The sequence below is a fragment of the Hemiscyllium ocellatum genome, chromosome 42 (assembly GCF_020745735.1).
Source record: "Hemiscyllium ocellatum isolate sHemOce1 chromosome 42, sHemOce1.pat.X.cur, whole genome shotgun sequence".
Lineage (NCBI taxonomy): Eukaryota > Metazoa > Chordata > Chondrichthyes > Orectolobiformes > Hemiscylliidae > Hemiscyllium > Hemiscyllium ocellatum.
The window spans coordinates 17349662-17375061 of NC_083442.1; the positions used below are offsets into that span (position 1 = coordinate 17349662).

At 48.4% G+C, this 25400-nt stretch overlaps 1 protein-coding gene across 1 annotated transcript in view; it reads right to left on the minus strand.

Annotated features, from left to right (window-relative positions):
* LOC132834829 (annexin A2-like) overlaps positions 1–25400 on the minus strand; it is a 51738-nt gene that overhangs the window by 3739 nt on the left and 22599 nt on the right. Inside the window, exons 5-12 of the mRNA XM_060853894.1 lie at positions 25146–25259; positions 21129–21219; positions 12588–12667; positions 7331–7390; positions 6802–6895; positions 3230–3325; positions 1769–1824; positions 1561–1680 (exon numbers count right to left, since the gene is read on the minus strand). Of these exons, the coding sequence (XP_060709877.1) occupies positions 1561–1680; positions 1769–1824; positions 3230–3325; positions 6802–6895; positions 7331–7390; positions 12588–12667; positions 21129–21219; positions 25146–25259 (711 nt within the window). The remainder of the gene's footprint in view (positions 1–1560; positions 1681–1768; positions 1825–3229; positions 3326–6801; positions 6896–7330; positions 7391–12587; positions 12668–21128; positions 21220–25145; positions 25260–25400) is intronic.

Genomic DNA, 25400 nt, shown 5'->3' on the forward strand with positions numbered 1-25400 from the left:
ACATTTCTCACACAGCGAGTGGTTTGGATACAGAATGCGCTGCCTGGGATTGTGGAGGGGACAGGCTCAACTGAGGCATTTTTTTTAGATTAGATTAGACTTACAGTGTGGAAACAGGCCCTTCGGCCCAACAAGTCCACACCGACCCGCCGAAGCGCAACCCACCCATACCCCTACATTTACCCCTTACCTAACACTACGGGCAATTTAGCATGGCCAATTCACCTGACCCGCACATCTTTGGACAGTGGGAGGAAACCGGAGCACCCGGAGGAAACCCACACAGACACGGGGAGAACGTGCAAACTCCACACAGTCAGTCGCCTGAGTTGGGAATTGAACCCGGGTCTCAGGCGCTGTGAGGCAGCAGTGCTAACCACTGTGCCACCGTGCCGCCCACTATTTGATGGATGATAATCGTTTGTACAGCCATGCATTCTGCATGCCTTCCTTCTGCACCCTAACAATGCTGAAACTCACAACACCAACACTGTCAGATCTTTCACTGAAAGTGTTATGAGATTTTCCACCTTAAGTGTTACAGGATGCAGCAAGATCCCCAGTAATCACAGAATCCCTACAGTGTGGAAATCGGCCCAACAAGTCCACACCAGACCCTCAGAAGAGTATCCCACCCAGGCCCATTCCCCTACTCTATTCCTCTGACTAATGCCCCTAACCTACACGTCCCTGAACACCACGGGCAATTTAGCACGGCCATGTTGGAGAAAAATGTCAGAAGTCACATGGCACCAGGGTATAGTCCAACAGGTTTGTTTGACATCACAAGCTTTCGGAGCCCTCTCATCAGCTCCTTCACCTCACTGTACTTGACCAAGGAGCAGCGCTCCGCAAACTTGTGATTGCAAATATAGCTATTGGAATATAACCTGGTGTCATGTGACGGGGAGTGGAGAGAGTAAATAGACAAGGTCTTTTCCTTGGGGTGGGGGCGTCCAGAAAAGATTTACAAAGATGTTGCCAGGGTTGGAGGATTTGAGCTACAGGGAGAGGCTGAATAGGCTGGGGCTGTTTTCCCTGGAGCGTCGGAGGCTGAGGGGTGACCTTACCGAGGTTTACAAAATCATGAGAGGCATGGATAGGATAAATAGACAAAGTCTTTTACCTGGGGTGGGGGGGCGTCCAGAACTAGAAGGCATAGGTTTAGGGGGAGAAGGGAAAGATATAAGAGACCTAAGGGGCAACTTTTTCATGCAGAGGGTGGTACATGTATGGAACGAGCTGCCAGAGGAAATGGGGGAGGCTGGTACAATTGCAACATTTAAAAGGCATTTGGATGGGTATATGAGTAGGAAGAGTTTGGGGGATATGGGTCAGGTGCCGGCAGGTGGGACTAGATTAGATTGGGATATCTGGTCGGCATGGATGGGTTGGACCGCAGGGTCTGTTTCCGTGATGTATGTCACTATGACTTTATGACTTCTGACCTCGTCCATGTCAGTCCAATACTGGCACCTCCACATTACAGAAAAGCAGTATAACTGGATAGCTATTTGGCTGGGTAGTCGACAGTAGGTTGATGGACTGATAGACACTTACGGTTATAAATTGGTGCAGGGATTTTCCAGTTTTCTTCTTAAACTCCTTCCTGATAAAGACCAGGTCAATTTCTGAACGAGACACCATGATCCTTGTTAAAATATCCTTCTTGAGATTTCCCTGCACAGGACATACATGTCAGGTTAGCTTCCTCACCAGCCGTGGGTACTCAGTGCTTACAGAGGTTTCAGATGTTGATATATTTTACCTGTAAGTTGGATAACTTTTCAGCGAAAAATGCTGGAGTGTTCAGGATACACTGCACTGCAGGGAGACATAGAAAGGAAGCCATGACCAATTCAATCCGAGAGAGATACATTGAGCTGTCCTTCAAGATGAGCTTACTTCGATATCAGGACCTGGGCTGAATCCATGCTCTGATTCTGCGGGGGCCTCAGGGCTGTGCTGCTCAATGGAACAATGAAACAGCCATCCCGACATCAGATCCACTCACATGTCAGCCCCTGCTGTGAGGAGACAGGCTGGTGTAATGCTCATGAACTGCCCTAGCGATTCCTGGGCCCTGATGGAGAACTGCAGGAGGCAGTGAGCTCCACACCCGGCACCTGGATGGTCAACATGCAGGAGGTCAGCAAAACCCAAGTCCAGACTGGTCTTCCAGCCGCACTGCCATGCTGTTATCCAGGAGCAGGAGTAGGAGGCCGTTCAGCCCCAACACCATCCGATTGTACAAGGCCAGGAGGCCATTCAGCCTCTCACACCCCTGTTATACAGGGCCACCATGCCATTCAACCCCTCATGATCCTATTAAAAGGACCAGGAAGCCATTCAGCCCCTTTGCCGTCCTGTTATACAGGATCAGGAGCAGGCTCCACGCTGTTCCCCTCGCTCCCCAATGTCTCGATTCCCTCTCCCTCCTCCTCTCACTCCCCATCATTCCCCTCCCCTCACTCTCCATCATTCCCTCTCTCCCCTCACTTCCCATCATTCCCCCTCTCCCCTCACTCCCCATCATTCCCCCTCTCCTCACCTCCCCATCATTCCCCCTCCCCTCACTCCCCATTATTCCCCTCACTCCCATCATTCCCCCTCCCCTCACTCCCCATTATTCCCCTCACCCCTCACTCCCCATCATTCCCCCTCCCCTCACCTCCCCATCATTCCACTGTACCCTCACTCCCCACTGCTCCCCTCTCTCATCCACTCAACCCTCTGCCCTCCTGACCCTCATCATTCACTCTCTCAGCAATGTGACCAATCATTTCCCCTCTCCTGCAGAACCGCTGAGCTAATGATTGTATTGCCTGTCTCTGGACCCACTGTTGAATTCATCTCATCTGACAGCTTTACAATCCAAGTCCCATCCACTCCAGAGATGGGCAATGTCATGTTTAAGAGATTGGTTTGAAAATATCTGTAATGGTTGGATGTTGGGGCTCTTCGTGTGCAGTGGCTCTACCTGTGGGCCGTGGGCCCCAGGTTAAAGTCCCACCTACTCCAGAGGTATCTCTGGACAGGTCGATTAAGAATATCTATAATGGCAGGACCTGTAGGTGCAGTGAGTGTTTCTACAGTAAACACAAGCCCGTTCAAAATAAGGACAGGCCCAGTCCATCAGCAATCCCTCATCGTGACCTGGAACTGAATGTGTGTCTTGCAGGAAAAGAAAACTCACAGCAATTATGCAAAAAGACGAAGGCATACTTACCCAGGCCTAAAAAGTTATTTTTCAGATCTTTCTTGACCTCACGATCAACACTTTCCAACATATCGTAGCAGCTGTAGCATTTATATCTTCCAAAAACTAAACAGAGGAACAATCAATTCAGAACGTGGAAAATTGCCATTCTCCAGGAGAGCCGAATGTAACTGTGCGAATCACTGTGAGTGACAGCTCTGATAAATACATGACACTGTCAATAATTTCTACTGATATTCTAACAACAACAAAGAACAGAGAAAATGTACAGCCCAGGAACAGGCCCTTCAGCCCTCCACAAGCCTGAGCCGATCCAAATCTACTGTCTAAATCTGTCACCCAATTCCTAAGCATCTGTATCCCTCTGCTCCCCACATACTCATGCATCCGTCCAGATGCATCTTAAAAGAATCTACCACACCTGCCTCTACTGCCTTTACTGGCAACGCGTTCCAGACACCTACCACACTCTGTGTGAAGTACTTGCCGCGTGTATCCCCCTTAAACTTTCCACCTCTCACTTTGAAAGCGTGACCTCTCATTATTGAATCCTTCACCCTGGGAAAAAGCCTGTCTCTATCCACCCTGTCTATGCCCTTCATGATTTTGTAAACCTCAATCAGCTCCCCCCTCAATCTCCTTTTTTCTAATTAAAACAAACCTAACCTACTCAACCTCTCTTCATAGCTAGCACCTTCCATACCAGGCAACATCCTCATAGACCTTCTCTGCACCCTCCCCAAAGCGTCCACACCCTTTTGGTAATGTGGCGACCAGAACTGTACACAGTTCTATTGAAGCACATGGGCAGATTGAAACCAAATACAGCCACGATGAACCAAACTATCCACGATAAAAAAGTGTGTTTGTTGGCTTCCTCTTTCCTGTAATTGTGAGTGAGCGAGTGTGAAGGTGCGATGGTTGAGTATTTCCTATACTGTGTGTGTATGTGTAAGTGTGAGTGTGTGCACTATTTCCTGTACAGAGAATGTGAGTTGGCTCACTGATTCCCAGATTGTGTGAGTGTGAGCGACTGAGAGTGGGTATGAGTGGCTGCTGGTTCACTATTTTCTGAGTAAGTGATGGTGACAGGGCACAAGTGTGCAATGGTTCACTATTACCTGTGATAGTGTCAGTGTGAGTGAAGGACAATGTGCACTGTTTCAATAAATCCTATACTGTGTGATTGTGAGTGAGGGTGTGACTAAGTGTGAATTTGACAGAAGGAGTGACATGCTAACAAGAGACGTAAACATTATGGAGGGTAGATGGGAACATGGAGCTGGCAACAAACCCGTACTGAAGATAATTCGAAGACTAAACTTCTTATTATCATGAGTCGAATAGTGTGGTGCTGGAAAAGCATGGCAGGTCAGGCAGCATCCGAGGAGCAGGAACGTCAACGTTTCGGGCATAAGGCCTTCATCAGGATCGATGCTTTTGGGCCGGGGGGGTGCTGAGAGATAAATGGGAGAGGGGTGGGGGGGTGGGGTTGGGGCTGGGGGGAGAGAGGGTAGGGGAGGTAACAGGGGAGGCGATAGGTAGATGAAGGTAGAGGTAAAGGTGATAGGTCAGAGAGCAGGATGGAGCGGATAGATGGGAAGGAAGATGGACAGGTGGGAGAGTTCAATAGAGCAGTGTCAAATTGGAAGGTTGGATCTAGGATAAAGGTGGGGGGGGAGGGAAACGAGAGATGAGGAAACTGCTGAAATCCACACTGACCCTGTGTGGTTGGAGGGACCCAATGCAAAAGGTGAGGCTTTCTTCCTCCAGGCATCAGGTGGTTAGGGTTTGGCGATGGAGGAGGCCCAGAACCATCCGAGTGGGAGGGGAGTTGAAATACTCAGCCGCGGGGGCGGTGGGATTGTTTCATGTGTGTGTCCCGGAGATGTTCTCTGAAGTGTTCTGCAAGTAGGCGTCCTGTCTGCCCAGTGTAGAGGAGCCCACGTTGAGAACAACGGACACAGTAGATGATGCATGTGGAAGTGCAGGTAAATCTCTGTCGGATGTGGAAGGCTCCTTTGGGGCCTTGGACAGAGGTGAGCGGGTGATGTAGGTGTAGGAAGGTGCCGGAAGGGGAGGGTGGGTTGATGGAGGGGCGCGGACCTGACAAGGGAGTCACGGAGGGAATGGTCTTTATGGGACCCAGACAGGGTTGGGAGGGAAATATATCCCTGGTGGTGGGGTCCATTTGTAGATGGTGGAATGTCAGAGGACGATGCAATGTATATGGAGGTTGATGGGGTGGAGGGTGAGGACAAAGGGGGGGGGAGGGGGGTGTTCTGTCCTTGTTGTGTTGGGAGGAGTCGGGTTTGAGGTCGGAGGTACGGGAAGTGGAGGAGATGTGCTGGAGGGCAACATCTTAAACGTGGGATTGGAAATTGTGGGGTTTAAAGAAGGAGGCCAGCTGTTGTGTTCTGTGGTGGGGCTGGCCCTCCTGGGAGCAGATGCAGAGGAGGAGTTGGGAATAAGGGTTAGCTTTTTCACAGGAGGTAGGGTGGGAGGAGGTGAATCCAGGTCGCTGTGGGACTCAGTGGGTTTGTTGTAGATGTCCGTGTGGAGTCGGTCACCATTAATGGAGATGGAGAGATCCGGGAAGGGGAGAGAGGTATCTGAGATGGCCCAGGTGAATTTAAGATCGAGGTGGAATGTGTTAATGAAGTTGAGGAACTGTTCAACCTCCTTGTGGTTATGACCAGACCAAACCCCCTCAAAGTATTCAGAGGATCCTGGAGACCTGAACCTTTTCTTAGTTTGAAGATACATGTAAGGTGTTGTATTCTGGACACAATTTGATTGGTCAAACCACCAGATTTGAATCAAAACACTTTATCATCCACTGCAGTTAAAATACAACAAAAGAAAGAAGGTATTGGAATAACTTAGCTATATTTCAACCCTGAACAGAATAATAGACTATTTAACTACTAACCAGTAACGTTCCAATACAGACCCATAAATATCCCTCGCTAAGGCAAAATGGGTTAACTCTCAGACTATTCTCTAGTCAATGAGGAGAAACATCAAGAGAAAACACCAAGAAACAGATTAGGAGGGAGAGATGTATTGTAGGTTCCAAACACAGCTTCACACCACAGTGACTCAGTGGTTAGCACCGCTGCCTCACAGGGTCCCAGGTTCAATTCCAGCCTTGAGTGACTGTCTGTGTGGAGTTTGCACATTCTCACAGTGTCTGCATGGGTTTCTTCCCACAGGCCAAGTGAATTGGCCATAGTAAATTGCCCATAATATTAGGTGCATTAGTTGGGTGGGGGGGGGCTTACTTTTTGGAGGGTCAGTGTGGACATGTTAGGCCGAAGGACCTGTTTCCACACTGTAGGTAATCTAATCTGCTACTGACAAACTGAAAAGAAAAATCCTGGTTCCTTGGGAGCTTATCCCGTCCATTCAGCCTGCGTCTATTGTTCCAACCTTTTTTAAAAAGCCCCCAAGGCCTCACAATCTGTTTACTTTATGGGCTTTCCATAGACTGCTCACTGCCTCTCAGAGAAAACAGAACAAATTTCACGTCTTAAAGCCATCCTACCATCACTGCTGCTCCTAATTGCTGTGTTTCATACCTTTCCTCAGGTGAGGAATACTCCTCTCAGTCATTATAGTGATCCATTTGTCCACATCATGAGTACGGTTCTTCACTGCAGCTTCATGCAGGGCCTGAGGAGAAACAATTCAACAATGAGCCACCTCCAAAATGGATGCAGTATCCCACCCTCCCCGACTTTGCAACTTCCTCCTAGGCCTGTGGGCTGTAACCCAGCCCCAGGCTTGTGCACCCGGCATGGGGAGAGTCTGCCACAACATCCAAGGGGGAACCAACGCGTCTGAAGCAACGGAAGCTACTGCAGGTCACCGAGTGAGAACGCAATCAAATCAGTGGTTGCCACCATCTCCCACCACCCCAAGGTTGGGTTGGGGTGGGGAGGGGCAAAACGGGTTGGCTTGGAATGCCAGCTACATCACGTCAAGTCTCACCAAATCCCCCAGGCTGAGGTACCCCAAAGCCAGCCAATCTGATGTCAAATCCATCGCTGGTTAGAGAGGGTGAGCAAGGGGTGGGGTTAACTGACACGTTATCGAGGATTAACCTACCCGTGCATCCATATCGATCAGATCATTATCGACCACATTGGAGGGATCCGGACGATTCCCCTGTGCACAAAAAGACCACGTAAAATTCACACCATCAAATTTAAACCCGTGTCACATTTTGTTTATATAATTCTGGTCAAGCCATGCTCAGTGCTGCGGCCCGATTGATGTCCACAGTTGGACCACCTTCAGCTCTAGATCCACTCTGTTTCCCTTTGTATTCTTTGACTGTTCACGTTTCTTTCATAGAATCATCCAATTCCTACAGTGTGGAAACAGGCCCTTCGGCCCGACAGATCCACACCGACCCTGCGAAGAGTAACCCACCCAAACTCATTCCCCATTACTCTACATTTACTAATCCCTGAACGCTATGGGCAATTTAGCTAACCTACACATTCCCAAACACTATGGGCAATTTAGCGTGGCCAATCCACCTAGCCTGCACATCTTTGGACTGTGGGAGGAAACCTGAGCACCCAGAGGAAACCCACGCAGACACGGGGAGAATGTGCAAACTCCACAGAGAGTCTCCGAGGCTGGAGTCGAACTCGGGTCTCTGGCGCTGTAGGGCAGCAGAGCTAACCACTGAGCCACCGTGCCATCCCAATCTCACTGCGCTTTGGCTGTGGATCCTTGTTTGATCTTCAGCCATTCCCAATGATGTGTTCTCCAGCCACTTCCTCTCCGAGGGGTACTGTTGTCGGCAGAAGGGAGACCAGGAGGCAATGTAAGATCCGGTCAGTGGATGTACTTCGCGTTGGACCACAGAGCAAGCCTGACCCTGACTGAACCAGCCTTCAAATGATCACAGTGATCTCTACAAGTAACCTCATTCACATTTGAATCTCCAAATCAACACCCATAGGATCTATAGAACCCCTTCGGCCCAACAAATCTTCACCGACCTTCGGAAGAGTAACCCGTCCAGACCCATTCCTCTACTCTATTATCCAATATTCAGCTAACCTACACATCCCCAGTCACTATAGGCAATTTAGCATGGTCAATTCAGCTAACCTACACATCCCTGAGCACTATGGGCAATTTAGCATGGCCGATTCAGTTAACCTACACATCCCTGAGCACTATGGGCAATTTAGCATGGCCGATTCAGTTAACCTACACATCCCCAGTCACTATAGGCAATTTAGCATGGTCAATTCAGCTAACCTACACATCCCTGAGCACTATGGGCAATTTAGCATGGCCAATTCAGTTAACCTACACATCCCTGAGCACTATGGGCAATTTAGCATGGTCAATTCAGCTAACCTACACATCCCTGAGCACTATGGGCAATTTAGCATGGCCAATTCAGTTAACCTACACATCCCCAGTCACTATAGGCAATTTAACATGATCAATTCAGCTAACCTACACATCCCTGAGCACTATGGGCAATTTAGCATCGCCCAATTCAGTTAACCTACACATCCCTGAACACTATGGGCAATTTAGCATGGCCAATTCAGCTAACCTACACATCCCCAGTCACTATGGGCAATTTAGTATTGTCAATTCACCTAACCTGCACACAGGCTGTGACAATGTAATGATTGTAACCAGGTCAGCCAGATGGAATTCATAGAATATGGGTTCCCAGATTGGGGCTGTTAATCTAGTCCAATCAGGGAGCCCTGGCTGACCTATAATAAGAGTGAGAGACAGAAATACAGGTAGAAGATCCTTTATCCGAACATCCAAAAACCGAAAAGCTCCGAAATCCGAAGGGTTTTTTTGTGAAGTTTTTTAATCTCATTAACAAGACTGTTTGGTGAGCATAGTGTTAACCCAAATCCACACCCACTCAACGTGTGTCACTCAGATGAGGCATGGGCGGTGGGGGGAGGGGGGGAGCGGAGGGGAGCATGGCCAAGCACATTCTTAGTTAGAAGTCTGCTTCTCTGGTAAGATTTATAAAAAAAATTCACCATTAAACTGTCACTATTCTGAAAACCGAAAAATTCCAAATTCCGAAAAACAGCTGCTCCTGAGCATTTTGGATAAAGGGTCTTCTACCTGTACTGACACTCGGGTACCTGACTCTGAATGGGGCTGTGCTAAAGGTAAGGACCATTCACGTGTAAATAAAGGTCAACTTGGTGACGGGATACCAGCCTCTCTGGAGTTATTTCACAAAATATCTTTGGTAATCAAACCATTACCATCCCGGCAATACTCAGGGGCTCCGTGGTCTGTGCTTAATCATGTGCCTCATGAAAGATTTGAATTGGTCCTGAGCTATTTCTTTCCAAATCTGCAAAATCTGCCTTCAGGAAGATCAAGGCCAGCAAGAAAACAGCCACTTGCAGGTTCCCTCCAAATCACTCGTTACCCTGACCCAGGGCAAGAATGCAGCATCTCCACCTGGAGTTCCCTCCTTAAGGGAGTTGTAGCACTTGGACTGCAGCAGTTCAAGAAGGCAGCTCCTCACCACCCACCTCCATCACTGCTAACAGAGTTGTTTTGCTGTAGTTTACTCTGTAGTCATTCATTCTCCCACACCGAGAGCTGTTGACATGATGTGGTGTTTTCAGGACATGGGGCATCTCAGAGCACGCATTCTCATATTTTTCCCTCACATACTCAACTCAAAAATGCTGTTGGCATCCAAGTGGAGTTGACAGAAAGAAGTATCGGGAGTCTGTGTGTAAATGCAGTTCTTTCTTCAATAATAAAGAAAAACTGTCATTGTATAGGTAAGGATTGGAGGGATATGGGCCAGGAGCAGGTAGGAACAGCTGATTATGTTCACAATGGACTGAAAGGTACTTCCATGCTCTATGACCCTATGAACATGAGGAATCATGGGTAGTGTTCAAAAGGAATACGAGATGGACAGATGGATACGGATAGCTTAGGTAACTGGGCCATCATTTGGCAGAAGAATTTAACACGGATAAGTATGAGGTTGGCTGGAGGAATAGAAAGGAAAGCTACCAGCGAGATGGAGAGAAGAGTGATTAGGAAGACAAATGCTGACCCAGCCAGCAACTCCGAAGAAAGCCATCAGTGTGAGGCACCTGTAAGTTATTGATGCTGAAAGAAGGAAGTGTACAGTTTTAATGATGGACTTATTTTAATTTTGTCAGCTGCATCTTTGGATGATCAGGTTTAATTTTTGTCCTGATCAGGCAGAGAGAATTCGGGGGTGGTGTTGCAGGCAAATTGCTGAACTTAAAAAGAATGCTGCCTGCTTCTGTATTATTTTTAGATTACATAGAGTGTGAAAACAGGCCCTTCGGCCCAACAAGTCCACACCGACTCTCCGAAGAGCAACCCACCCAGACCCATTCCCCCCTTCACCTAACACTATGGGGCAATTTAGCATGGCCAATTCACCTGACCTGCACATCTTTGGACTATGGGAGGAAACCGGAGCAGCCGGAGAAAACCCACGCAGACACGGGGGAGAATGTGCAAACTCCACACAGTCAGTTGCCTGAGGCAGGAATTGAACCCGGGTCTCTGGCGCTGTGAGGCAGCAGTGCTAAATTTCTTTGGGATAATATTTCCACAGAGAGTTCCTTGCCTCTTGTCCTGTCTTTGAGAGATTAGGAGGAGGTCGAAAAGGGTGGTGCTGGAAAAACACAGCAGGTCAGGCAGCATCTGAGGAGCAGGAGAGTTAACGTTTCGGGTATAAGCTCTTCATCCTGATGGAGGGCTTATTCCCGAAATATTGACTCTCCTGCTCCTCAGATGCTGCCTGACCTGCTGTGCTTTTCTAGCACCACCCTTTTTGACTCTGACTCTCCAGCGTCTGCAGTCCTCACTTTCTCCTTTGAGAGATCAGGTAAATGCCTCAGGATCCTTCTCAGAAACAGCACTCAGTGATACTGGGTCAACTCATCGCGACTGGAGTCTGGAACGACTGCATGAGAAAGTGACCCCCACGACTGGGAAAGTTGTTGGATAAATCCAAGGGCAAAGCTGGTAGCATAGGGAATGCCGGATGACCGGGGAAATTGAGGCTTTTGTCAAGAAAAAGAAGGAAACATATGTCAGGTTTGGACAGCAGTGAGTGAGTGAATCTCAAGCAGATTATAAAGGCAGTAGGAGTATACTTAAGAGGGAAATCTGGTGGGCAAAAAGGAGACATGAGATGGCTTTGACAAATAGGGCTAAAGAGAATCCAAAGGGATTTTACAAATATATTAAGGGCAAAACAGTAACTAGGGACAGAAGAGGGACCCTTAAAGATCAGCAAAGCCATCTATGTCTGGGACCGCAGGAGATGGGGGAGATACTAAACAAGTATTTTGCATCAGTGTTTACTGTGGAAAGGGACATGAAAGATAAAGAATGTGGGGAAATAAATAGTGACATCTTGAAAAATGTCCATATCGCAGAGGAGGTGATGCTGGACGTCTGAAAATACATAAAAGTGGACAAATGGGCTGAGGAGTGGCAGATGGTGTACAATTTAGATAAATGCGAGGTGCTGCACTTTGGAAAGGCAAATCAGAGCAGGACTTGTACAATTAACAGTAAGATCCTGGGGGTATGTTTCAGAACAGAGAGACCTTGGAGTGCAGGTTCATAGCTCCTTGAAAGTGGAGTCGCAGGTAGATAGGATAGTGAAGAAGGCATTTGGTATGCTTTCCTTTATTGGTCAGAGTATTGAGTACAGGAGTTGGAAGGTCATGTTGCGGCTGTACAGGACATTTTTGGAATACTACGTTCAATTCTAATTTCCCCACTATAGGAATGATTTTGTGCAACTTGACAGATTTCAGAAAAGACTTACAAGGATGTTGCCAGGGTTGGAAGGTTTGAGCTGTAGGAAAAGACACTCAGGGGGGCGGTTGTCCTTGGAGTGTCAGAGGCTGAGGGGTGACCTTACAGAGATTTATGAAATCATGAGGGACACGGAGAGTGTGAATAGACAAAGTCTTTTCCCTGGGGTGGGGGAGTCCAGGAACTAGAGGGCATAGGTTTAGGGTGAGAGGGGAAAGATATAAAAAGGACTTAAGGGTCAATTTTTTCCTGCAGAGGGTGGTGCATGTATGGAATGAGTTGCCAGAGGAAGTGGTGGAGGCTGGTATAATTGCAACATTTAAAAGGCATCTGGATGGGTATATGAATAGGAAGGGTTTGGAGGGATATGGGCCGGGTGCTGGCAAATGGGACTAGATTAGCTTGTGACGTCTGGTCGGCATGGATGAGTTGGACTGAAGGGCCTATTTCAGTGCTGTGTCTCTCTATGACTCTGTGACTCTAAGTCAAATAATGTAACATATTATTTGGGATATACCTTTGCTAGGGTACAAAGAAGCTTGGCAAAATGTCCAGAAGTATCTTCTTTGACGTCCTCAATCATATCTTTCTTGTAAACTGCAAACAGAAACATTTTACAGTCATTAATAAGGAGGATTTCCACTGGAGGGTGTTAAGACATTGTGTGAATATTTATCCCATCATTATCACTCTGCCAACCGGGAGAGAAAAGGCTGACGATAACTGAATTCGATTAATAAATACGGGAATATGCATCCAGTCTCAGTCAAAGGCACCAAAAGAACTATTAGCAACTGTTGTAAAAGCTTACGTCTGGTTCACTGATGTCGTTTCGGGAAGGGAATCTGCCATCCTGACCCGCTCTGACCTACATGTGATTCCATGTAGCAATGCTGTTGACTCTTAACTGCCCTCTGGGTAATTAGGGGTGGGCAATAAATACTGGGCTAGCCAGTGACACACAAATCCGACGGAACTGAATGAAAATGTTGGAACATCATAAACTTGTTTCTCTAATCTTCCTAGGTTAGATCTAAAATCAAACAACACCAGCTGAACACTTTAACTCCCCTTCCCACTCCGCCAAGGACATGCAGGTCCTTGGACTCCTCCACCGGCAAAACATAACAACACGGCAGCTGGAGGAGGAGCGCCTTATCTTCCGCCTGGGAACCCTCCAACCACAAGGAATGAACTCAGATTTCTCCAGTTTCCTCATTTCCCCTCCCCCCACCTTGTCTCAGTCGGTTCCCTCAACTCAGCACCGCCCTCCTAACCTGCAATCTTCCTCCCTACCTTTTATCTTAGCCTGCTTGGCACACTCTCCTCATTCCTGATGAAGGGCTTATGCCCGAAACGTCGAATTTCCTATTCCTTGGATGCTGCCTGACCTGCTGTGCTTTAACCAGCAACACATTTTCAACTGTGATCTCCAGCATCTGCAGACCTCATTTTTTACCCCATAACAACACGACGCCTGGAGGAAGACCCTAGTAACCCTCCAACCACAAGGGATGAATGCAGATTTCTCCCGCTTCCTCATTTCCCCTCCGCCCAACTTATCTCAGTCCCAACCCTCAGACTCAGCACCTCCTTCCTAACCTGCAATCTTCTTCCCGACCTCTCCGCCCCCACCCCCTCTCCGCCCTATCACCCTCACCCTCACCTCTTTCCACCTATCGTATTCCCAGCTCCCCTCCCCCAAATGCACCTCCCCCCACCTTTTATCTTAGCCTGCTTGGCACACCAGCCTCATTCCTGAAGAAGGGCTTATGCCCGAAACGTCGATTCTCCTGCTCTTCGGATGCTGCCTGTCCTGCTGCGCTTCTCCAGCACCACACTTTTCAACTCTGGTCTTCAGTATCTGCAGTCCTCACTTTCTCCCAACACCAGGTTATAGTCAAACAGATTTATTATACTAAAGACCGGGGCACGGTGGCTCACAGGGCCAGGGACCCAGGTTCGATTCCACCTTTGGGCGACTGTCTGTGTGGAGTTTGCATGTTCTCCCTGTGCCTGTGTGGAGTTTGCGTGTTCTCCCCGTGTCTGCGTGGGTTTGCATGTTCTCCCCCGTGTCTGTGTGGAGTTTGCATGTTCACCCCATGTCTGCGGGGGTTTGCGTGTTCTCCCCGTGTCTGCGTGAGTTTGCGTATTCTCCCCGTGTCTGTGTGGAGTTTGCATGTTCTCCCTGTGCCTGTGTGGAGTTTGCGTGTTCTCCCCGTGTCTGTGTGGAGTTTGCATGTTCACCCCATGTCTGTGTGGAGTTTGCATGTTCTCCCCGTGTCTGCGTGGATTTGCGTGTTCTCCCCGTGTCTGCGTGAGTTTGCATGTTCTCCCCGTGTCTGTGTGGAGTTTGCATGTTCTCCCCATGTCTGCGTGGATTTGCGTGTTCTCCCCAGGTCTGCGTGGATTTGCGTGTTCTCCCCATGTCTGTGTGGAGTTTGCTCCAGTTTCCTCCCACAATCCAAAGAACCAGGATGTTGCCTGGTCTTGAGGGAAGCTTCTATGACGAAAGGCTGAGAGACTTGGGTCTGTTCTCATTGGAAAGAAGAAGGCTAAGAGGGGATTTGATAGAGACATAGAAGAGAAAGTCCTTTTTCCTAGGCTGATGATGTCAGCTTGTATGAGGGAGCATAACTACAAATTGAGGGGTATAGATTTAAGACAGATGTCAGAGGCAGGTTCTTTACTCAGAGAGTGGTAAGGGTATGGAATGCCCTGCCTGCCAATGTAGTTAACTCAGCCACATTAGGGAGATTTAAACAATCCTTGGATAAGCACATGGATGATGATGAGATAGTGTAGGGGGATGAGCTTAGAATAGTTCACAGGTCGGTGCAACATCGAGGGCCGGTTCTGCGCTGTATTGTTCTTAGTTCTGTGTTCTTTGTGCAGGTTAAGCTGGATTGGCCATACTAAATTGCCCATAGTCTCTCGGGATATGCAGGCATGGTGGGTTAGCCATGCGATATATACCTTACAGATAACACCCCAGACACCACCATTACCACACCTGGGTATGTCCTGATCCACGGGCAGGACAGACCCAGCAGAGGTGTTGACACAATGGTATACAGTCGGGAGGGAGTTGCCCTGGGAGGCCTTAACAATGACTCTGGACTCCATGAAGTCTCATGGCTTCGGGTTAAACATGGGCAAGGGAACCTCTTCCTGGTTACCATGTACCACCCTCCTTCGGCTGACGAATCAGTGCTCCTCCATGTGAAGCAACACTTGGAGGAAGCACTTGGGGTAGCAAGCCCACAAAGTGTACTCTGGCTGGGAGATTTCAATATCAATCACCAAGGGTGGTTTGGCAGTAGCATTACTGATCAAGTTGGTCAGGTCCTAAAGGATATAACTACTTGACTGGGTCTGCACCAGGTGGTAAAAGGGAACTACAAGAGGAAAACACATATTTGACCTCATCCTTACTAATCTGCTGACCGCAGAACCATCTGTCCATGACAGTGTCAGTAAAAGTGACTGCCACACTGTCCCTGTGGAGACAAAGTCCCATCTTCACATTGAGAATAACCTCCATTGTGTCATGTGGCCCTATCACTGTGCTAAATGGGACAGACTTCGAATCAAGTGAGCAGCTCAAGACTGGGCACTGTGAGGCACTGTGGACCATCAACAGCAGCAGAACTCTACTCCAGCACAATCTGTAACCTCATGGCCCGGCATATCCCCCACTCAACCATGACCACCAGGCCAGGGGGTCAACCCTGGTTCAACAGAGGGTGCAGGACGGCATGTCAGAAGCAGCTGAAAAGTGTGGTGCTGGAAAAGCACAGCAGGTCAGGCAGCATCCGAGGAGCAGGAGAATCGACGTTTCAGGCATAAGCCCTTCTTCAGGAATGAGGAGGGTGTGCCAAGCAGGCTGAGATAAAAGGTAGGGAGGAGGGACTTGGGGGAGGGGCGTTGGGAATGCGATAGGTGGAAGGAGGTTAAGGTGAGGGTGATAGGCCGGGGTGGGGTGGGGGCGGAGAGGTCAGGAAGAAGATTGCAGGTCAAGAAGGCGGTGCTGAGTCCGAGGGTTGGGACTGAGATGAGGTGGGGTGGGGGGGGGGGAGGGGAAATGAGGAAGCGGGAGAAATCTGCCATCATCCCGTGTGGTTGGAGGGTTCCTAGGCGGAAGATGAGGCGCTCTTCCTCCAGGCATCGTGTTGTTATGGTCTGGCGATGGAGGAGGCCAAGGACCTGCATGTCCTTGGTGGAGTGGGAGGGGGAGTTAAAGTGTTCAGCCAGGATCAGCATCAGGCAGACCTGAAAATGAGATGTCAACCTGCTGAAGTGACTAAACAGGACTACTTGGATTCCATGCAGCCTAAACAGCAAGTGATAGAGCTAAGCGATCCCACAACCAACAGATCAGATCTCAGCTCTGTAGTCCTTCCACATCAAGCCGTGAATGGTGGTGGACAATTAAACAACTCACTGCAGGGGGACACTCCATAAGTATCCCCATCCTCAACGATGGAGGAGCCCAGCACATCAGTGTAAAAGATAAGGCTGATGCATTCGCAACAATCTTCAGTCAGAAGTGGCGAGTGGATGATCCATCTCGGGCTCCTTCGGTGGTCCCCAGCATCACAGACACCCGTCTCCAGCCAATTCGATTCACTCCATGTGATATTAAGAAATAGCTGGAAGCACGTGATGCTGCAAAGGCAATGGGCCTTGAGAACATTCCGGCAATAGTACTGAAGCCGCTCCCCTAGCCAAGCTCTTCCAGTACAGTTACAACACTGGCATCTACCTGACATTGTGAAAAATGCCCAGCAATGTCCTGTAGACAAAAAGCAGGACAAATCTAACCTGGCCAATTACAGCCCAATCAATCTACTCTCGATCATCAGTAAAGTGATGGAAGGGGGTCAGTAACAGTGCTCTGAATAGTAACCTGCTCAGTGACACCCAGTTTGGGTCCCACCAGCTCCTGATCTCATTACAGCCTTGGTTCAAACATGGACAAAAGAGCTGAATTCCAGAGGGGAGGTGAGAATGACAGCCCTTGACATCGAGGTCACATTTCACCCAAGTATGGCATCAAGGAGCCCTGGCAAAACCGGAATCAATGGATAAACACTCCACTGGTTAGAGTCCGACCTGGCACAAAGGAATATGGCTGTGGTTGTGGAGGGTCAGTCATCTCAGCTCCAGGAGATCTCTGCAAGAGTCCTTCAGGGTAATGTCCTAGGCCCAACCATCTTCAGCTGCTTCATCAATGACCTTCCCTCTGTCCCAAGGTCCGAAGTGGGGATGTGCGATGATTGATTGCACGGCACCATTCGCGACTCCTCAGAGAGTGAACCAGTCTGTGTTCAAACGCAATAAGATCTGGACAATATCCAGGCTTGGGCCAACAAGTGGCAAGTAACATTCATGCCACACAAATGCCAGACAATGACCATCACCAATCAGAGACACTTTAACCCCTGACATTCAACGGTATTACCATCATTGAATTCCCCCACTGTCAACATCCTTGGGGTTACCATTGACCAGAAACTCAAATGGACTCACCACATAAACACAGTGGCTATAAGAGCAGGTCAGAGATTAGGGATACCATGGCAAGAAATTCACCTCCTGACTCCCCAAAGTCTATCCACCATCTATAAGACACAAGTCAGGAATATGTTGGAATACTCCCCACTTGCCTGGATGGGGGCAGCTCCAACAACACACAAGAAGCTTGACACCATCCAGGACAAAGCAACCAACTTGACTGACACCACATCTACAAACATTCAATCCCTCCACCCCCGGCACTCAGTGCACACTGCTGCTACTATCTACAAGATGCGCTGCAGATATTCACCAAACATCCTTCGACACCACCTTCCAAACCCACGACCACTTCCATCTAGAAGGACAAGGGCAGCAGGTACTTGGGAACACCATCACCTGCAGGTACCCCTCCAAGCCACTCACCACCCTGACTTGGAAAAATAGCACTGTTCCTTCACAGTCGTTGGGTCAAAATCCTGGAATTCCCTCCCTAATGGCATTGTGGGTCAACCCACAACAAGTGGACTGCAGCAGTTCAAGAAGGCAGCTCACCCCCACCTTCTCAAGGGGCAGTTAGGGATGGGCAATAAATGCTGGCCAAGCAGTGACACTCAACTCCCACAAATGAATAAAAATGAAGATATGTAGTTAGGTCTGGGTGCAGACTTGATGGGCTGAATGGCCTCTTTCTGCAATGTTGGGATTCTATGGCTCCTGTGGCTGCAGTTTAATGAAGAAGCTGATCTATTTAAATACAGCTGAGGCCAAAACATTGAATGTTTTCAAGGACAAGTCAAATATCGTTCTTGGGACTAAAGGGACCAAACAGTATGGGGTAAAACCAGGAAGAGAGTCATGAGTTGGATGATCATATTGAATAGGCAAAAGTGAGGACTGTAGATGCTGGAGATTAGAGTCAGGCAGGAGCGCTTCATCAAAGGACCAAGTGGTCTATTCCTGCTCCCAATTTCCACTTTTCCATATGTTCACTAGACCAAACTCCAAGGTCTATGTGCATTTCTGACTCTGTCTGGAGAATGGAGATAATTTCCATTGGCACAAGTCTCATAGAGCATCAAGGTCCACCCAGAACACTGCCCCCAGCAGGCATATGGAGCACAGGTTATCACCAGAATGATACTGGAACAGGGAGGGTTCAATTATAAAGGCAAGGTATACAGGACTTGGTTTGTGTTCATTCAGCTACAGAAGATAAAGGTATACGCTAAGTGACTTGTTTTATTTACTCATTCACAGACTGGAGTGTCTTTGGGTGGATGCAGAGAGGATGTTCCCGATGATGGGTACATCCAGAACCAGGGGTCACGGTCTGAGGATAGAGGGTGAACCCTTTAGGACAGAGATGAGGAGATATTTCTTCACCCAGAGAGTGGTGAGCCTGTGGGATTCATTACCACAGGAAGTAGCTGATGCCCAAACACTGAATGTATTCAAGAGGTGGCTGGATCTAGCACTTGGGAGCGAATGGGATCCAAGGTTATGGGGAGAAAGCAGGATTAGGCTACTGCCTTGGACAATCAGCCATGATGGTGATGAATGGTAGGGCAGGCTCGAAGGACCGAATGGCCTCCTCCAGCTCCTCTCTTCCGTATTTCTGTGTTTCTATAGCTGGTCCATTGTTTACAGCTTATCCCCTCACGGCCCTGAAGAAAGTTGGTAGTAAACGGTCATCTGGTACTGCTGCAGACCTTGGCTGTGGAGAGACACACACAGTGTGGTTCAGGAGGCCAATCCAGGATTTCAGTTGAAAATGTGTTGCTGGTTAAAGCACAGCAGGTCAGGCAGCATCCAAGGAATAGGAAATTCAACGTTTCGGGCATAAGCCCTTCATCATATATGTAAAAAAAAATTATCAAAATGTGCCTTAAACTAATTATTCTTAATTTTCTACTTTCCTGATGAAGGGCGTATGCCCGAAACATCGAATTTCCTATTCCTTGGATGCTGCCTGACCTGCTGTGCTTTAACCAGCAACACATTTTCAACTGTGATCTCCAGCATCTGCAGACCTCATTTTTTAATCCAGGATTTCAACCCAGCGACAGTGAAGGAACAGCGACAGATTTCCAAGTCAGGACGGTGAGTGGCTTGGAGGGAAGGTGGTGGCATTCCCATGTCTCTGTTGTCCTTGTCCTTCGAGATGGAAGTGTTCATGGGTTTGGAAGACGTTGTCTGAGGATCTTTGGTGAATTTCCGCAGTGCGTCTATAGATAGGACGCACTACTGCTACTGAGCGTCGGTGGGGGAGGGAATGGACATGAAAGGTGGTGTTGATCAAGTGGGACTGTTTTTTCCTGGATTAACGCACATGGAACCAAAATGTGGAATGAAGATAACAGAGCATCTAACTGACTATCAGAACTTGGTGATGGACCTCCTCCTGGTCCTATACTCCAATTAATTAAGAACCTGCCTCATCTCCTTCGGTAAAGACTAAAATGGAAACAAACAATCTTCTGAGCATTTTCCCAAGGTAAGGGAGTCCAAAACTCGAGGGCATACATATAAGGTGAGAGGGAAAGGATTTTAAAAGGGGCAACTTGTTCACACAGAAGGGGAGTGACGGATAGAGTTTAGTTTAGATACATGTGAGGTGCTGCACTTTGGAAAAGCTAATCAGAGCAGGGCTTATACACTTAATGGTAAGGTCACTTGGGGAGTGTTGCTGAACAAAGAGACCTTGAAGTGCAGGTTCATAGCTCCTTGAAAGTGGAGTTGCAGGTAGTTAGGATAGTGAAGGCAGCGTTTGGTATGCTTTCCTTTATTGGTCAGAGTATTGAGTGCAGGAGTTGGGAGGTCATGTTGCAGCTGGACAGGACATTGTTTGGAATATTGCGTGCAATTCTGATCTCCATCCTATTGGAAGGACATTGTGAAACTTGAAAGGGTTCAGAAAAGATTTATAAGGATGTTGCCTGGTTTGGAGGATTTGAGCTATAGGGACAGGCTGGGGCTGTTTTCCCTGGAGCGTCAGAGGCTGAGGGGCTACCTTATAGAGGTTTATAAAATTGTGAGGGGCATTGATAGGGTGGGAATATTCAAGGTCTGTTCCCTGGGATGGGGGCATCCAAAACAAGAGGGCATAAATTGAAAGTGAGAGGGGACCCAAGGTTTTCATGTTGACGATGATGCATCTGTAGAATGAGCTGCCAGTGGTAAAAGATGGTACAATTACAACATTTAAAATAGAGAAGGCCTTTTCTCTGAGGTGGGGGAGTCCAGAACTAGAGAGCATAGGTTTAGGGTGGAAGATATAAAAGAGACCTAAGGGGCAACTTTTTCACACGTGTGGAATGAGCTGCCAGAGGAAGTGGTGGAGGCTGGTACAATTACAACACTTAAAAGGCATCTGGATGGGTTTATGAATAGGAAGGGTTTGGAGGGATAGGGGCCAGGTGCTGGCAGGTGGGACCGGATTGGGTTGGGATATCTGGTCGGCATGGACGGGTTGGACCAAAGAGTCTGTTTCCGTGCTGTACATCTCCATGACTGTGACTCTAAGCATCTCCCTACTTACGCTTTAGATAGACAGCAGCCATATCCGAGATTTGCTTGTTGGTGCGAGAGCACAGGATCTCAATCAGAGTGTCTTCATTGGTTCCCAAACCCTATGGAAAGAAGATTTTAAAACTTCCTTATTGGTAAAACCATATGAATATGCATCACTGGCAAAGGTCATTAGCAGAAATGACAAGCTGTTTACAGTTCACAATGGAACTCCGAATGTGGAAAGGAAAATGGGAGGCTCATCCCATGGGATCTTTCTGAGGCACTGGGTGTTTCAGATAGTCATGGATCTGCGCAAGAACAATTTTTGATCCATTTGCGCCCTCCCCTACTACCACTGTTAACAACCCACCGGATGGGGCATTGGGAACGGACATGCTGCCAATCCCTGGACAGATTACAGGGAGATATGGAATGTCAGACTCACTGTACGGGATCAAACAGAGCGGAAATGAATTTCCTGGCAGTAAGGTGTCCAGTCACTGGGTGAGTGAACACCATCCCGGAGCCAGTGTGAGTGGGCATGAGAGGCCAGTGTCAGTGTGAGCGAGTGTGAGCGGGCAGTGAGAGATCAGTGTCAGTGTGAGTGAGTGAGTGTGAGTGGGCATGAGAGGCCAGTGTCAGTGTGAGCGAGTGTGAGCGGGCAGTGAGAGGGCAGTGTCAGTGTGAGTGAGTGAGTGAGTGTGAGGGGGCATGAGGGACCAGTGTCAGTGTGAGTGAGTGAGTGTGAGCCGGCAGTGAGAGATCAGTGTCAGTGTGAGTGAGTGTGAGCGGGCATGAGAGGGCAGTGTCAGTGTGAGTGAGTGCGAGTGGGCAGTGAGAGATCAGTGTCAGTGCGAGTGAGTGAGTGTGAGCGGGCAGTGAGAGACCAGTGTCAGTGAGTGAGTGAGTGTGGGGGGCATGAGAGACCAGTGTCAGTGTGAGTGAGTGAGTGTGAGCGGGCAGTAAGAGGCCAGTGTCAGTGTGAGTGAGTGAGTGTGAGCAGGCATGAGAGGACAGTGTCAGTGTGAGTGAATGAGTGTGAGCAGGCAGTGAGAGATCAGTGTCAGTGCGAGTGAGTGAGTGTGAGCGGGCAGTGAGAGACCAGTGTCAGTGTGAGTGAGTGAGTGTGAGTGGGCATGAGAGGCCAGTGTTAGTGTGAGTGAGTGAGTGTGAGCGGGCATGAGAGGCCAGTGTCAGTGTGAGTGAGTGAGTGTGAGTGGGCAGTGAGAGACCAGTGTCAGTGTGAATGAGTGAGTGTGAGTGGGCAGTGAGAGATCAGTGTCAGTGCGAGTGAGTGAGTGTGAGGGGGCATGACAGGCCAGTGTCAGTGTGAGTGAGTGAGTGTGAGCGGGCAGTGAGAGACCAGTGTCAGTGTGAGTGAGTGCGTGAGTGTGAGCGGGCAGTGAGAGACTAGTATCAGTGTGAGTGTGAGCAGTCTGAGAGTGAGTTGTTTTGGTACAGTATGTAGGAACAGTAATATGTTCCTGGGGGATGACACCGGGTCATTGTATTCAGTTTTGGTTGCCTTGCTATGGGAAGGATGGTATTAAACTGGAAAGAGTGCAGAAGAAATTTATCAGGATGTTGCCAGGACTCAACAGTCAAGAGTTACAGGGATAGGTTGGACAATCTATGAGTTTTTTTCTCTCAAGCGAAGGAGATTGTGGGGTGGGTCTTACAGAAGTGTGCAAGATCATTAGAGGCATGGGTAGGGTTAATGGACTCAGTCTTTTTCCCAGGGTTGGGAAATTGAGGATGAGAAGGTATCAGTATAAGGTTAGATGGGAAAGAATAAACAGGCACCCAAGGGCCAACCTTTTTACACAGAGGGTGGTGTGCATATGGAATGAACTGCTGGGGAAGTGGTTGAGATGGGTACATTAACAACATTTAAAAGGCATTTGGACAAATACATGGATAGGAAAGGTTTAGAAGGATATGGGCCAAGTGCAGGGAAATGGGGTTAGAGTATATGGACATTATGGTCAGCACGGACCACTTCGGGCCGAAGGGCCTGTTTCTGTGCTGTAGGGCTCTATGACTCTATGACTCTCTAAGTGTACTTTGCAAATGTGTGTCTTTGTGTGTTCCAGGGACACTGCACACACAAATCTGTTTACATGTGCAACTCTGTGCGTCAGTACGAGTGCTCAAGTGAGTACGAACCGCTCCGACTGTTAATCTGTGAATGAAGATCAGTGACTGCTAGTGTCTGGGTGTGAGAATCGCGACTGCGCGTGACTCAGAGAGTCTATGTGCATTAGTGTGTACTCACATGTGTGATAGAGAAAGACGATTATAGTTTGAGTGAAGGTGACAGAGTGATTGTGAATATGAGACATTGAGGGAAACTGATAGGGATGACAGTGACAACAATTCTGTATTTTCAAGGTGCTTGTGACAGTGTGCACAAACGTGCAAGTTTGTTTTGCAAATGGGGCAGTGTGTGGACATGACTGTCTGTAAATATGTGAGCATGGTAGTATATGTATGTGTACATGTGAGTGTGTGTGTGTATGTGAGTGACAGAATGTGTGAGTGTGTGTATGAGTGTGTGTGTTTGAGTGAGTATGAGCAAGTGTATGAGTATGTGTGACTGACACTGAGTGAGAGAGTGTGTGTGTGACAGTGTGTGTGAGTGTGTATGTGTGAGTGTGTGTGAGTGTGTATGTGTGAGTGTGTGTGTGTGTGTGTGAGTGTGTGTGTGTGAGTGTGTGAGCGTGTATGTGTGAGTGAGTGTGTGAGAGTGAGTGTGTGTGAGTGTGTATGTGTGAGTGACAGTGTGTGAGTACGTGTGTGTGTGAGTGTGTGACTGTGTGTGTGTGCGTGTGTTTCAGAGGGTAATAGTTGTGTATATGAGTGTGAATAGATGCTCTGTGTGTTTCCTTTGTACTGTCACTCACACTCCCCATGTCCAGGCGACCATGAGCTGGGGGTTGCTGTGGGTTGGCTTGGTAAACCTGAGGGAAGGTTGAGGCACAGACAGCAGGCTCTGGGACTCTCGCTCTTCCAGGATGGTTGCTGCCTTTCAGAACAGCCCGGGGATTTGAGCAGAAACTGTTTGCCAGATCTCTTTCACCCAGGTGAAGTCTTTAAGTCCACCTCCCAGTCTGTGGGAAACTGGGGAGTGTGGGATTAAGCCATGATGGGAGCTTGTCTGACCACATCTCCTCCTCCTATGCTATTTGTCTCTCGTGGTAAACTGTGTTCTCAGGTTCAGTGTTACTTCCTGCGTCAAGTAAACCGTCCCATAAAACAATTGGACCTGGTTGAGATTGGATTTTTTTTTTGCTGATCTGTACCTCAACTACATTTTCCTGCCAAATTTTCCATCATCAATAAAAGAAAACCATTAAATCCAGTCTTGAAAGTTCTAAGCCAACAGGTTTTGTTGGATGGGACTGTTCTGCTGTTGAATTCTCTCCTCTTTGTAATGAAGTACTCTCTTCTGTCACCCCTAGATGGCCTGGTTCCAATTTTAAGGCTATGTTTCCCCTTTCCTTGGCTGCCTGAGCAGAAGAAATAGTTTCCTGCTATTTCACATGGCCACGGTGGCTCAGTGGTTAGCACCGCTGCCTCACTGTGCCAGGAACCAGGGTTCGATCCCATCCTCGGGTGACTGGAGCAGAGAGAGAGGCCGTGAGAGTGAGTGGAGGTTGCACATTCTCCCCATGCCTATGCGGGTTTCCGCCGGGTACTCCAGTTTCCTCCCACAGTGTGCAGGGTCAGGTGGATGGGCTAAATTGCCCACAGTGTGCAGGGTAGCAATGAGAAATACAGAGTGGGTCTGGGTGGGATGTTCTTCACACTGTCAGTGTGGGTTCATTGGGCCGAACAGCTTGCTTCCACACTGTAGGGATTCTATAATTGAATTCCTCGATTGATTTTTGAACACACCATAATTATACTAAATGCCAAAGATTACAACCTCTAGTCAATGTAAGAGCCTTCTGCCCAGGGGAGCAGCAGAGGAGGTAAGTGGGAACTGTCCCCATTTCCACCCACAAACTCCCCTAGCCAGGAAACCTCCCAGTCTGATTCTCACCTTGATGGCACCTCGCATTTCAGAGGCATCGTATTTGTCTGGAGTCTTCATCAGTGCCAAGATGACAGATTTTAGAGGGTCAGAGAGACTTTTTTGCAGCTTATCCTCCAGTTTCTGTCGAAATGAGAGAAAGCATTTAACAGAGACAGTTCAGTCAATAACACAAAACCTGGGGAGAATGAGTACACATTGCTCACCGAGATAGAGAGAGTGTGTGAGGAGGAGAGACAGAGGCAGAGAGAGAGAGAGAGAGAG